We start from the raw sequence: 12080 nt of genomic DNA on the forward strand, positions 1-12080 counted from the left end.
GAATATGGCCTGTCTTGTTTACTCCACTATCTCCAGTGCCTAGAAGAGTGGCTGGCATAGAGTCAGTGCTGCAATCAGTGGTCTCATCTGAAGGCTCACCTGGGGAAGGGTTTGCTCTAAGCCCCCTCATGGTTGTTAGGATGTAGTGCCTATTGGTGCCTTTTGGGCAGCTGCCTGGAGCTCTCCCTCATTTCCTTGTCTTGGAGCTCGTAAGGCAGCCCACAGCACGTATCAGAGTGAAGAAGCGAGAGAGCAAAAGAGGGCAAGTAAGACAGAAGGTAAAACAGTTTGGGGACCTAATCTTTGAGTTGACATCTTATAACATTTTGCCATATTCCGCTTATTAGAAGCAAGTCACTGGATCTGGCTGACATTCAAAAGGAAGGAGATTACACAGGGTGTGACTACAAAGAGGTGGGGGAATATTGGGTGCCGTCCCAAGGCAGCCTACTCATACTCCTTCCCTCAGCAACTATTATCCTGTTTGCTGCTTCGTTGTTTTTCTTTAGGATGCAAACACTATTTCACACGCATGGTTTGTTCTAGCTTTCTCGTCAATTGTCTTTGTCTCTTTGTCCTCTCTTGCTATGACAGATTGGAGATGAAATTTTAGAGATCAATGGCGAGACCACCAAAAACATGAAGCATTCTCGGGCTATAGAACTGATTAAAAATGGTGGCCGCAGAGTTCGTCTGTTTCTGAAGCGAGGAGACGGCTCAGTACCAGAATATGGTGGGTCAAACTATGAAAACATTCCTTCCTTCCCTGGCATGACTCCATGAATTTGTCTCCAGACGGCAGCAGGAAAGTCTTTTTTTGTTCCCCTATTCACCAGTGTCTTACCAGCCTCTCGCACCATGTGATTATTTGCCTCGCTTGTTCTGAAATCTCTACACATTTCATCCTTTTGCTTGCTTACGTGGACTGGGGCATGGCCTAAGACAGGACCGTTAGAGCCCCCTTTCTGATAATCAGAGAGAACGTTTTGTCTAGTCCGACCAAGAGCGAAGGAATGTTTGTTTGAACTGTGCCAAAACTGTTCCTCAGACCCAATTGTTAGCACAAAATGACTATATAGTCCTTTTAAGAAGCAGGAAAGCAGGTTTCCTGGCTGATATGTTGAGGCACAATTTTTTTTCTTCCTTTTTGGTTATTCAATGTCCTATTTAAGAGGCGTGAAATTTCAAGACAATTTGGGGGCTTTGCTTACCTTCTTTATGGTCTCTATACAACACTTCTCCATTCCCTCCACTGGTCTGTTACCCCAAATCAGACCATGAGCCCACTACTATCCCACAAATAAGAACTGTTGATTTATCAGCCATATGTTTTTAAATGGAAAAGGATGAAATCAGTTCCCAGTGCTCATCATGAGGGAAACATGCTCCTATACCTTTCCTATGAGGAAAGCCAAGTTATACATAGAGTTCCTTTGTCATATCTGTAGACATGATTTGAGTAGACAGCAGTGATCTTTACATAGCTTAGTGTTGATGGCAAAATACTGTATAATAATTATGTCCTATTTATTTGAGATTCTTGTTTAAAATTGAAAAAAAAAAAAAGAAAAAAAAAAAAAAAGAAGCTATGCCCTAGATGTAGGGCTTTTTTCCCAACCAAAGGTCTACAAAAGTTTCTATAGAAACTGTGATTGAATGGTCCCCATATATGTTGGTCCCCTTTATTAGGGATTTATCTGTTATCACCCTTCTTTCTGCAAAGTCAGTCTGCACAATTCCCATTTTGGACTTGATGCTTTGCTTAATTCAGATGCAGCTGAAAGAGAAGGCTAGCTCCTTTGAAGGGCAGCCTTCCCAGGTGTTGGACATGTGTACAGCGGCAAAATGCAGGGGTCCGAGGTAGCAGGGGTGGACGGGTATCCGATGAGGCCCCTTTAGACATGGCCAACCACACCGGAAGCGTTTGGACAGCGTTAGATGCCATGGCTGTGCACTGTACTAAACTTCTGACCCTGAGGTGTATTGATGCCACTGAAACTGTAACATTGTCTCCCTTTTCTGTCTTCCCTATGCTTCTGTTGGATGTGACCTTTCATTTGAGAGTCATCGTCAGTAACCTGTGTACCTTCTCAAAACCTATGTCTGTTGCACTGAGGATGAAAATCCACCACTAACAAATGTTCTTTGGGCTAAAAATAAAGATCATTTAAATACACGGTTTTCCAAGAAGGGTTGAACATGCCAGGGTTATGCTGCTGTAATGTCTCCATGCGTCATTTGGACTAACTCTCTCTAATTCTCTCGATTAGAGTCATAAATGGGTTATAATATGTTACGTTCCAATATTTTTCTGACTTGATTGGAACCTGCTTCTCTGTGAGGCTATTTTTGTAATGAGTTTTTTGTACTTAATTTAACTGCCGCGGTCATGGGGCGGGGGCGGGAGAGGGAGGGGACTTTGTTGTTTTGTTGTTTATTGTTAATGCTCTCCTATACCAGCCTGTCATTGTTCCAGTTGTTTGAAAAAAAAAAAAATGATGCATCCATTGTCTGGGTTCTCGAGTCACCTATGGCTGTCTAAAAACGTCACTGTTCTGATTGCGGTCTCTGCAGCCTTATTTGAGTGTTGCCTTAGACTGTCTGACTGGACAAATAAACTCTCTTTGCCCTATGTTAACAATGCAGATTTTTTTTCTTTCCTCTGTGTTATAGGGAATCTAAATGTTCAACTTTTTCTCTTTCTCTCTTTCTCTTTCTCTCTGACTGTTCTTGGTGCTGGGCCCTCCCTTCTACAGCGATGATACCTCCTAATATCGCTGCATGTATGAGAAATGAAAAGCTCGGGGAGGCTTGCTTCTACCTTATGGGCCATAATCAAACTACGGTTTGTAGCTCAATCAATACTAGGTGTTTCTGTGCTGTGGCCTAATTTCCTCATTGCTTCTGCTTAGCTCTATTTTGATATGTTTGGCAATTCATTCTGAACACCCTGCGTTCTTTGAATTGTAAGTACACTGCTGACCCTGTTGAAGTCTTGCTCTCCCTTGTCTTAAGGGTAGGCATAAGAACCCAAGGTTAGAGTTACGACAGTGATCCCACCAAGTGGCTTCCCTCACCCATATCGTCAATGACTTGTTAAGAACCTATTTGTGTTCATTCTATTATAGTAGCCAACCCTGCATTTAAAAAGAAAGAACTTTATGAAAACACAGAGCTCTTACCTAGGTAGATAGGGCTTTGCCAGATGGGAGGATAAGATTCCCTGCTTGGTCAGGTAGGTCTCCACAGCTGCAGGCCAAGAGTCAAATCCTGTCCACAGCAACCCCTTTTAATTAAAGTTCTATTGACACATAGTCATGTCCATTTCTTTTACATGTTACCTATATTTTTGCACTACATTGGCAGGCTTCAATAGTTACAACAGGACTGGGTGTCCCACAGAGCCCAAAACATGTACACTCTGGCTCTTCAGCAAAAGTTTGCTGACCCCCTGCTCTAGTGTATTTTCCTGCTTTTATCAAAACCTGCCCTACATTCAGGGAAGTCAGTCGTGAAGCCGATCAATTCCTTAATATTGACCTCATTGCCTCATGAAAGATCCTTAAAGAGCCCCAGTGATCCTTTCGTGTCTGTCACATGGGTTTGTCCTCCGCCCAGCAGCACGCCGTTTCAGATGCCTTGCCTGAAGTGACAGAATGTGTCTGACTTCTTGGGTTTAGTGGCAACAAAGCCTCCCTGCTTTGAAAAGAGCTCTCATAAATTCAGGATGCTGCCTAAAACATTTGCAGTGTCATTTTAACTAGTTTAAAAATAAACAGGAGCCACGCGGGGCCGCCCTGCTTTTGAATCTGTAGATGTCTTGATGTGATAAGAACCCGGCCACTAGCTCCACAGCTTCTAGACATATGACTCCTTCCAGCACCTGAAAGAAAAAGTCCCTCTAAACACAGGATCTCGTCTGAGCCCTTCCTCATTTCACAGGGACATCTAACAACCTCTCTTCCCCTCCGTTTTAGCTATCAGAACACGCCACCTTTTTTTTTTTTTTTTTTGAAGAGAGAGATTTTTGCTATAGGGTGCATGTGCTTGCCAGAGAGACAGAAAGACAGAAAGTGAGAAATCACCCCCAGTGTGGATGGCCTTGTCACAATCCCTTCTCGCCCATTCTCCTCTCAGAATTTTGAGCATGCACGCGCATGCACCCAGCATGAGTTTTAAGTTGCCGGGTCCAGGATTCAAACAGTCAACTACATGGGAGTCTAGCGATGTAACTAACCCCTATGCCATGTCCCCAACACTCCACATTTTAAAAATTCCTCTTTTAAAGTTAACACAAAAAAAATAGAGAAAACACACAAAATAGCAAGGGCAGTATAATGAACCCTCAAGTACATGCCACATCTGCCCGTCCCCGTAATCCCCTTTGCCCACTACCCTGGATTATTTTTTAAAATAGAAGTACACTTTGCATGTGGTATAATGCTTAAGTCCTATTTTCTTATGTCTGTAAGCACGCATTTATTCAGCGCCTACATGAGACACAGACTGTTTCCATACCCTAGAAAGCGTCCCGTGTGTCCCTCTAGATTAGAACCCCAGATTATTTTTAAGCAAATAAAAATAAGTATTCTTTAAAGAAAGGAATATTTTCTTTTGGGGGGGTGGGGGAGGGTAGGTGCTGGGAAAGGGGTTGGTGGGAGGGAGGAGTAAGGAGCAAGGGGTAGTTTAGACCATGGGGCGTCTTGATGCTTCTAGATGCTTCTAGACAGATCAGTTGGGTTGTGCCTTTAAAGACTAAAGTCGTGACTGATCTTGTAAATTCTTCAGTGATCCATGTCCTGGGTAGAGAGAACAGTCAGCTAGATCCAACAGCCACGAGTCCTAGTCTAACCCTACCTAGTGGCAGTGGCCCTTCAATTAACCCAGACCCAGTTGGCTCTGATCCCGACCGCTGTAACAGTTGTTCGTTTGTTGTGACTAATGAGATCCTGAGGGCGGGCGGGAGCGGGAATGGAGCTGAAGGTCTTGTACCAAACTGCGGCTCTCGTTTGTCTTCCTCGCAGACCCCAGCAGCGACAGGAACGGCCCCTCCACCGGTCCCCAAGGTGTTCCGGAAGTGAGGGCCGGGCCCTCCGACCGCAGACCGCATCCGTCATTGGAGTCCAGTTACCCACCCGATCTTCACAAATCATCACAGCATGGGGAAAGGCGGGCACACGCGAGAGATCCCAAAGGCAGCAGAGAGTACAGCAGACCACCCAGCGAGCACCACACCTGGAATGGGACTTCTAGAAAACCCGACAGCGGGGCATGCCGACCCAGGGACCGGGCACCCGAGGGCCGCAGAGAAGCGCAGGCTGAGCGGATGACAACCAACGGACCCAAGAGGAGACCCGCAGACAAGCTCAGGGAAGGCACCCGCAGCGCCGACACCACTTTGGAGCGGCGGGAGAAGCACGAGAAGAGAAGGGAGGCGTCTCCGGAGAAGAGGCGGGAAAGGTCCCCCACCCGCAGGAGGGACGTCTCGCCTGGCCGTCGGAGGAGGTCTCTGGAAAGACTCTTGGATCAGCGGAGGTCTCCGGAGCGCAGGAGAGCCAGCTCGCCGGAAAGGAGAGCCAAGTCGACCGATCGGAGGCGGGCGAGGTCCCCGGAGCGAAGGCGAGAGCGGTCACTGGACAAAAGGGGCAGGGAGGACAAAGGCAGCCACCGAGAGAGGGAAGAGGCCGATCTGAGACAGGATGCCGGCAGGAGTTCCAGACACCCCCCGGAACAGAGAAGGCGACCTTACAAAGAATGTAGCACCGACCTCAGCATCTGAGACTCGGACTCGCATTCCAACCTTTACCGTGTCAAAGGTTCTAGGAGGAGGGTCACAAACCTGAGATCATTTCGGTTCTTACTAATGAAGCATCTGACACCTGATGATCCTACGAATAGCGACAAACATTTTATGCATTTGAAACCTTATAGGAAAACAAATATATATGAAAAGTGTTGTGCCTGATGTATAATATTAAAGAAAGTATTTTTCAATGCGTACCTTTTTGGAAATTATTTGCCAAATGCTGGCCCGAAGGGATATAAATTTCATTTCTACATAAACAGTAGAATTTTAAGAATTGTTCCCTGTTTTGGGCAGTCTTTTTCTCTCCTGGTTAAATGGGGCTGCTGGTGATTTTCTCTAAGTAAGGGAAATTATTACGTTGAATTAGTTTGCTGTAGACTATTAGGTAGTGATGTAGTACTACACCCGTAGTCAGGAGTTCTTAAATGCAAAGAGCAAGAAGGCAAACTAATATCTGTAAAGGCGGAGGACCTTTTGGGCTGGAGTAGGATTGCTGATGATCCTAAAATTAAGCAAACTGTGTGATGAGACTACTATTGCAAATGAAGGATATTTATAGCTAAACTATGCAGTGCAAGGAAATGTTACCTTCTTGAGTTATAGATGGTTCAGAAAACCATTTGTACTCTCTCTGGCCCAGGCAGGCACAGGAACAAGAAGTTTGGCTGCCATTGCCCAAGCACAGATGGTCAGGTTCATCCTCATCTCCGACATCTAATAAGAGCTCACTGAAGGCAGGGCCATTGCCGCGTTGCTCAACTACTGGAAAGATGGACAACGCCGGGGGTGAGGGAGACCTAAGCTCCCCAGTAATGGAAAATATGTTCCCTGTTTGTAGCCTAAACCCATGATTGACCTTTGCTAAACCGGGGAGGAGAGAATGAGCCTTGCTGGAAGAAACCTCTCTATTGATATTTAAAGAAGTAAGGGTTGGGGGCACTCATTCTTAGAAATGCAGCTTTTTGCTTCAAAACCATGATCAAAGTCTCTAGGTTCATGGATGGGGAAGGAAGAAAGTTATCCCAGTAATTCTTAATCTTGTTGGGAAACCTCTGCCCTATTACCCTGTCCATTGAGTCTTTGGACAGCAGCACAAGACATAATTTTTCTTTTGAATCCACCCCCACTTTTTGGGGGATCCTGCGAGGAGGTGTGGTTGGGTCAGCCAGGGCCCCGGGATGTGGTTTAAATGGATTACTGCCTAGCTGAGCCAAAACGTTTGCTTGTACCTGTTGGACCACTACAGCAAACCGCTGCTTACAGTGCATTGTGTATTTATGTAGTACTGTTCTGCATTTTCCATACAGAAACAAAATTTGCAAGTCAATCACTGTCTTTCCCATGGTACTGTTAAGGGGAAAAAAAAGGAAAAAGAAAAAAAAAGAAAGAAAACCAGCCGATCATTGTATGTACAGAGTTAAAAATTGTAATTAATAGAGCTTGTTGGGAAAAAAAAAAAAAAAAACAACTGTTGCCTTTTTTTCTTGTATAAAAGAGAATATATGACAAAAATTTAGCTGTGAGGAATGTGATATGTGTTTATATTTCTGACTATGGAACAAATTGATTCAAGGGGATATATTTTAATGTAAACTAAATCAGGTATGTAAAGTTGTTTTAAAATGGGAGACTATATGAGTAATTCTCTAAAGCTTTAGTTGGTTTGAATACCCTCATTTCCTCCACGGTGAGCCTGCTCGTGAATTATTAAGCACTTGTTTGCATTCTCTATTCCTCACTCATCATCTTCTTGCAGTGTGCTATGGACTTAATGCTCTTTCGGTATTGATGGAAAGCAGTATGTGGGCCAATCTTTTTATAAAACACTATGCATATATAAATATTACATTGTTCATAGCTTTACTCGACTTATGGGTTTATACATGACATTAGAATGAGTAGCTACCGTTGTGTGGACATTTATAAACCAAGTTCCTTTCCTGGAACAGACACAATGTACATTCTATAGCTAAAAAGAAGGAAAAAGGTCTGTGAATGCTATTTTTATTATCAGAATTTTCGATACCAAGCATACTTTGAGCTGTGGTAGCGAGGCTGAGGAAGAGTACAACTGAATAACGATGTTATTTTTCATCAATTTTCTAGGAGCTGACATGGAGGTATTTTTCCTAAGGCTCCACCTGCTAGGATTTTTCTCACTACTTCTATCAAAATCTGTGATGTTAAATGACCAATGCACTCACTTGTGGTCCAGAGTTTAAAATAAATGAAATCAAGGTAGATTTGGGGGGAACATGTGAAAGTTAACATCTTGATGTGAGAGATGATACCTGTCATTTTAAAATCTGTGTGCAACTCTCCTGGGCTTGTCTTGGTCCATGACAACTTTTGGTATGGCAGTTTCACCTAAGTCCCACACATCAGATTTGCTTTGGAAATATTGTACTGTACAGGGACTATGCATTAAGCAGAAAGATATAGTTTTCTTGGAACTACTGTAACCTTAAATTGGAAAATGATTCTTGTGAGCCTACTTTCCCTCCCCCTCCTCCCCTTCATGTAAATGTCTTGATGAGAGATGATGGATGAAGTATTTTGTATGATTCAATCATTTGAATTCCTTTCCCCCCATTATACAGTTGATGCCTGAAAGAATGTTGGGGGGAGGACTCAAAACCCTACTTGTATTTTTTAAGTTTCTTTTGTGAAAGATTTTTTAATGCATTTTTACTGTAAAAATACATGGAAATGTATGCATTCCATAACCACTATTGCTTCTGGATTGGTATCTTCCTTGCCTCCATGTTGTCTCAAATGTATCAAAGTCAAGTAATCAGTTGAGGAGGTCTGATTACACCTCAATGAAAAAACGTGTTCTGTAGAAAGAGAAGGAACTATGCATCTGTAGTAATCTAGTGGCTTGGTGCTCAAAGCGTGTTCCATGGACGGCTGCTTCTCCATTGCTGGGGCACTTGCTAGATATGCAGACTCTCAGACCCTGTTCCACACCCCTGAGGCAGAATGTGTGCTTGACAAGATCCTCGGCTAATCTGTACGTACGAGAAAGTTTGACGTTAGAACCTGGTTCTAAAGCACACCGAGCCAAGCGAGAATTTGATCACTTCCTAACTATGGTTCTTGGGCACATTCTTCTACGTCTTTTTAAGCCTCAGTTCCCTCACCTGTAAAGAGCATACCACATAGGGTTGGTAAGAATAGATGCAAAGTAGCACAGCTCTGGCCGTCAGAAGAGTCCTCAGTTACTGACACTAATTTTTTTGTTGTGGAGGATGATTTTCTACACAGCAATAAGTATCCTGCTTTCATTGCCCTGGTTTATTTTCCAATCGACATGGAGACAAGTATCTTCTCACTCTGACAATGGAGAAGGCCTTCTGTTTTCACTGTAAAGTTAAAGATTAATAATGTTGATCACGTTACTTAGCAAGTATATCTATATTTACCTCTGTTTTTAATTATTTTATTTATTATTATTATCGTCATTATTTTTATGTTTGCTTTAGATCATGTGCGCTCACCAGAGAGAGAGAGGGGGAAAGTGAGAAAGTAAGCCACCAGGTCTGGGACTCATGGTTCTCCAAGTGAGTCCAGCTCCTTAACTGCCATGCCATTTGTTGCCCTCTTTTTTTTTTTTTGGAGAGGTTTTTTTCACTATAGGGCACGTGGTGCGCTCGCCAGACAGACAGAGAGACATAGAGAGAGAAAGCGAGAAATCACCCCCCAGGGGGGATGGCCACACCACAATCCCTTCTCCTCCATTCTCCTCTCGGGATCTTGGGCACGCACGCACATGCACCCGGCGTAAGTTTTAAGCCACCGGGTCCGGGATGCGAGCCGCGGTCGACTACGTGGGAGTCCAGCGACATAGCCATTACGCTAACTGCTGGTTCCCCCACTTGTTGCCCTCTTTTAGCACTATTTTGAAATACAAAACCAAAATGCTACACTGTAAAAAACATAACTTCTGGAGGTAGACACATGTATGGAGTTAAGACATACAGCCAAGTGACACTAGATGAGAAAGTTATTCCATTTTAGCTTTCATGTTTATCAGGTAGTTTCAAATAACTTCCCAGTTTCTATCAGTTTTTGAGTTGTTCCTTTTTGTGACCTAGTGATTCAAGTTTTCCTATAGAAGCTAAGCTCTTGGCCATTCAGAATGGTATTGTGTTTAACAGTAGGCCTTCCTAGAATCGATGTCTTTTGCTTTACTTTGTCACCAACATGGTAATTATGGACATTGCTCACTTTTCTAGTATCTCTTTTGTTACAGATGGCATCTAGAAATGGCCCCTGGCTTAGCCAACAATTGAAGCTGTTGTAAAGCCCTTGTGTTGTACAAGTTCTTTGCCTGCCATAAATAGCCACACGACAGAAAAAGTACAGAGACTCAATTACCGCTGTCAGGATTTTTCCTGCTGGTGGGCAATCCAAGACCACCTTTGACGGCCTGCTTAATCATGAAAAGAAGAGGCCTTTCAAGTTCCTCCAGGTGATTGTTCTTATAATGAGGCAACAGGGCCAGCATTGTGGGTGTTCAGCACAATGAGCTCTGAGTGCTCTTGGAACACACGTCATGACAAGCTTGTGAGAAGGGAAATGACAATCCTGGGCCTTTTGTAACACAATTATTTGGGATGCTTCTTGCAGAGGTGGGTTTTCTGGGAAACTTTTTTGACTCTTCCTCCAGTGATATTTTTATGCATTGCAGTCATTGTCAGGGATGTGAGGACGGTGGTTTTACTTTATTCGTTCAGACATTAGGTGTTCACAGTGCATGATCTCTTCGATAGTATATGGATTTAAGCAAAGTGGTTAACTGTTGCATTATAAGGTAAATACTCAAGTATTGCATGTGGTGGCAACCCTAATAGTATTTCATCTTTCCACTGACTGAAAACTTCTTTGTCATGTCTCTAGAGGAAATAACAAAGGCATGATCTATACAGCCTGGAGTGCTAAATGCTATACCAATCAGTACTATCCTTAGAAGCATATAGTTATCTAGAGACTAAATTCTCTTTAATCTTAAAGGACTATAGAATCGAAGAGAAAATAGCTCAGAAGGCCTGCTGATTCCTATGTGGGTAATAGGCAAGGCTTGCTACTCAATTACCCATTTTCTTACACATTTATTGATGACAAATTGCCAGGTACATGCTGATCTTCGAAATACCTGAGCTGCTTCTGGTTGGATGGGGGAAGACAGACAAGTATGTGTAAATCACACACCGAGCGAGCGAGGCACAAGTTCCTGTGATAGTAATTAATAGGAGATTTAGCCAGATTAAGGAAGAAAAAAAAAAAAAAGCCAAGTAGTGGACCAGCAGGTGGCATGGAGATTAAGGTGCCTGGAGCCCACATTGCTGATTTCAGAGTCCAAGTCCCAGACCCTGTGGCTTGAAAATCATACCAGACATGTCTGCATGCATGCTCAAAATCTTAAGAGGAGAATGGAGGAGAAAGGTTTACAGAATAGCCATTCCCCCAGGGGATGATTTCTCATTTCTCTCTCTTTCTCTCTGTCTCTGGCGAGCTCATGCACCCTGTAGCAAAAACTAAAAAAATGAAACCAAAAGCCAAGTACCGGCTGAGGCAAAGGCCCAGATTGGGAGAGTGTGGTCCAAATGGAAGGGTTGCACCATGAAGGCCTAGGCTGGCCTCTGAATTTTAGTAGCAGGAGACCATTGAAGAGTTTTCACAGTACCCTGGTGAGTTCTGTATGTTGAGGGAGGCACATACACAGTAAGAGTTAAGTTTGAGAAACATGGTCTCACAGCACCATGGAGAGCAGGTGAGAGGGAAGAAGCAAAGCCAGTCCAAGCAGCGGTTAACCTATCCTAGTTAACAGAGATTCTCATAGCTGTCAAGTATAAGGCCCATGTTAACCATCTTATTAAAGAATTTATTTTCATTCCAACCTCAATTCTTCTACTTCTCTTTGCTATGCCTTTCTTAATTAACTCAGACAGAACAACTTAGTGCCCCATCTCTTCTGTCAGATAAGGTCAGTTGTTTACTATTTTACTTGTTTGAGTTTTTTTAGGTTTTTTTGTTGTTGTTATCTTATAAATTCCCACCTTGCTACCCTTTCTTGGTTCAAATACTGGTTTGAAATCTTGTCATCTTGTTTTCTTTTGTTTTTGTTTTTGGTTTTTTTTGAGGTTGATCACGTGTTTCTCAAGGTACAGACATCTGTTTAAGTAACACCCAATCTCTGCGTACATTCTCCATATTTGAGTGTTAAGAAGGGAACCACTCCTGTTAGCCCAACTGCTTGGGAGGCTCAGAC

At 43.3% G+C, this 12080-nt stretch overlaps 1 protein-coding gene across 17 annotated transcripts in view; it reads left to right on the top strand.

The window, feature by feature from the left end:
• The window catches only part of MAGI1 (membrane associated guanylate kinase, WW and PDZ domain containing 1), a 794937-nt gene extending 786402 nt beyond the window's left edge, over positions 1-8535 (top strand). For 11 of the 17 annotated variants that reach the window (XM_006160376.2, XM_027776543.1, XM_027776544.1 and 8 more), the window contains 2 exons: positions 595-733; positions 5025-8535. In XM_006160376.2, the coding sequence (XP_006160438.1) occupies positions 595-733; positions 5025-5779 (894 nt within the window). In that variant the 3' untranslated portion in view covers positions 5780-8535. Of the gene's footprint in view, positions 1-594; positions 734-2756; positions 2846-5024 lie in introns of all 17 variants that reach the window. The other 6 variants (XM_027776548.1, XM_027776549.1, XM_006160384.3 and 3 more) reach the window with 1 other exon arrangement.
• Positions 8536-12080: the final 3545 nt, after the last annotated feature.

Source organism: Tupaia chinensis, unplaced genomic scaffold (assembly GCF_000334495.1).
Source record: "Tupaia chinensis unplaced genomic scaffold, TupChi_1.0 Scaffold000682_1, whole genome shotgun sequence".
In the NCBI taxonomy this organism is placed as follows: Eukaryota; Metazoa; Chordata; class Mammalia; order Scandentia; family Tupaiidae; genus Tupaia; species Tupaia belangeri.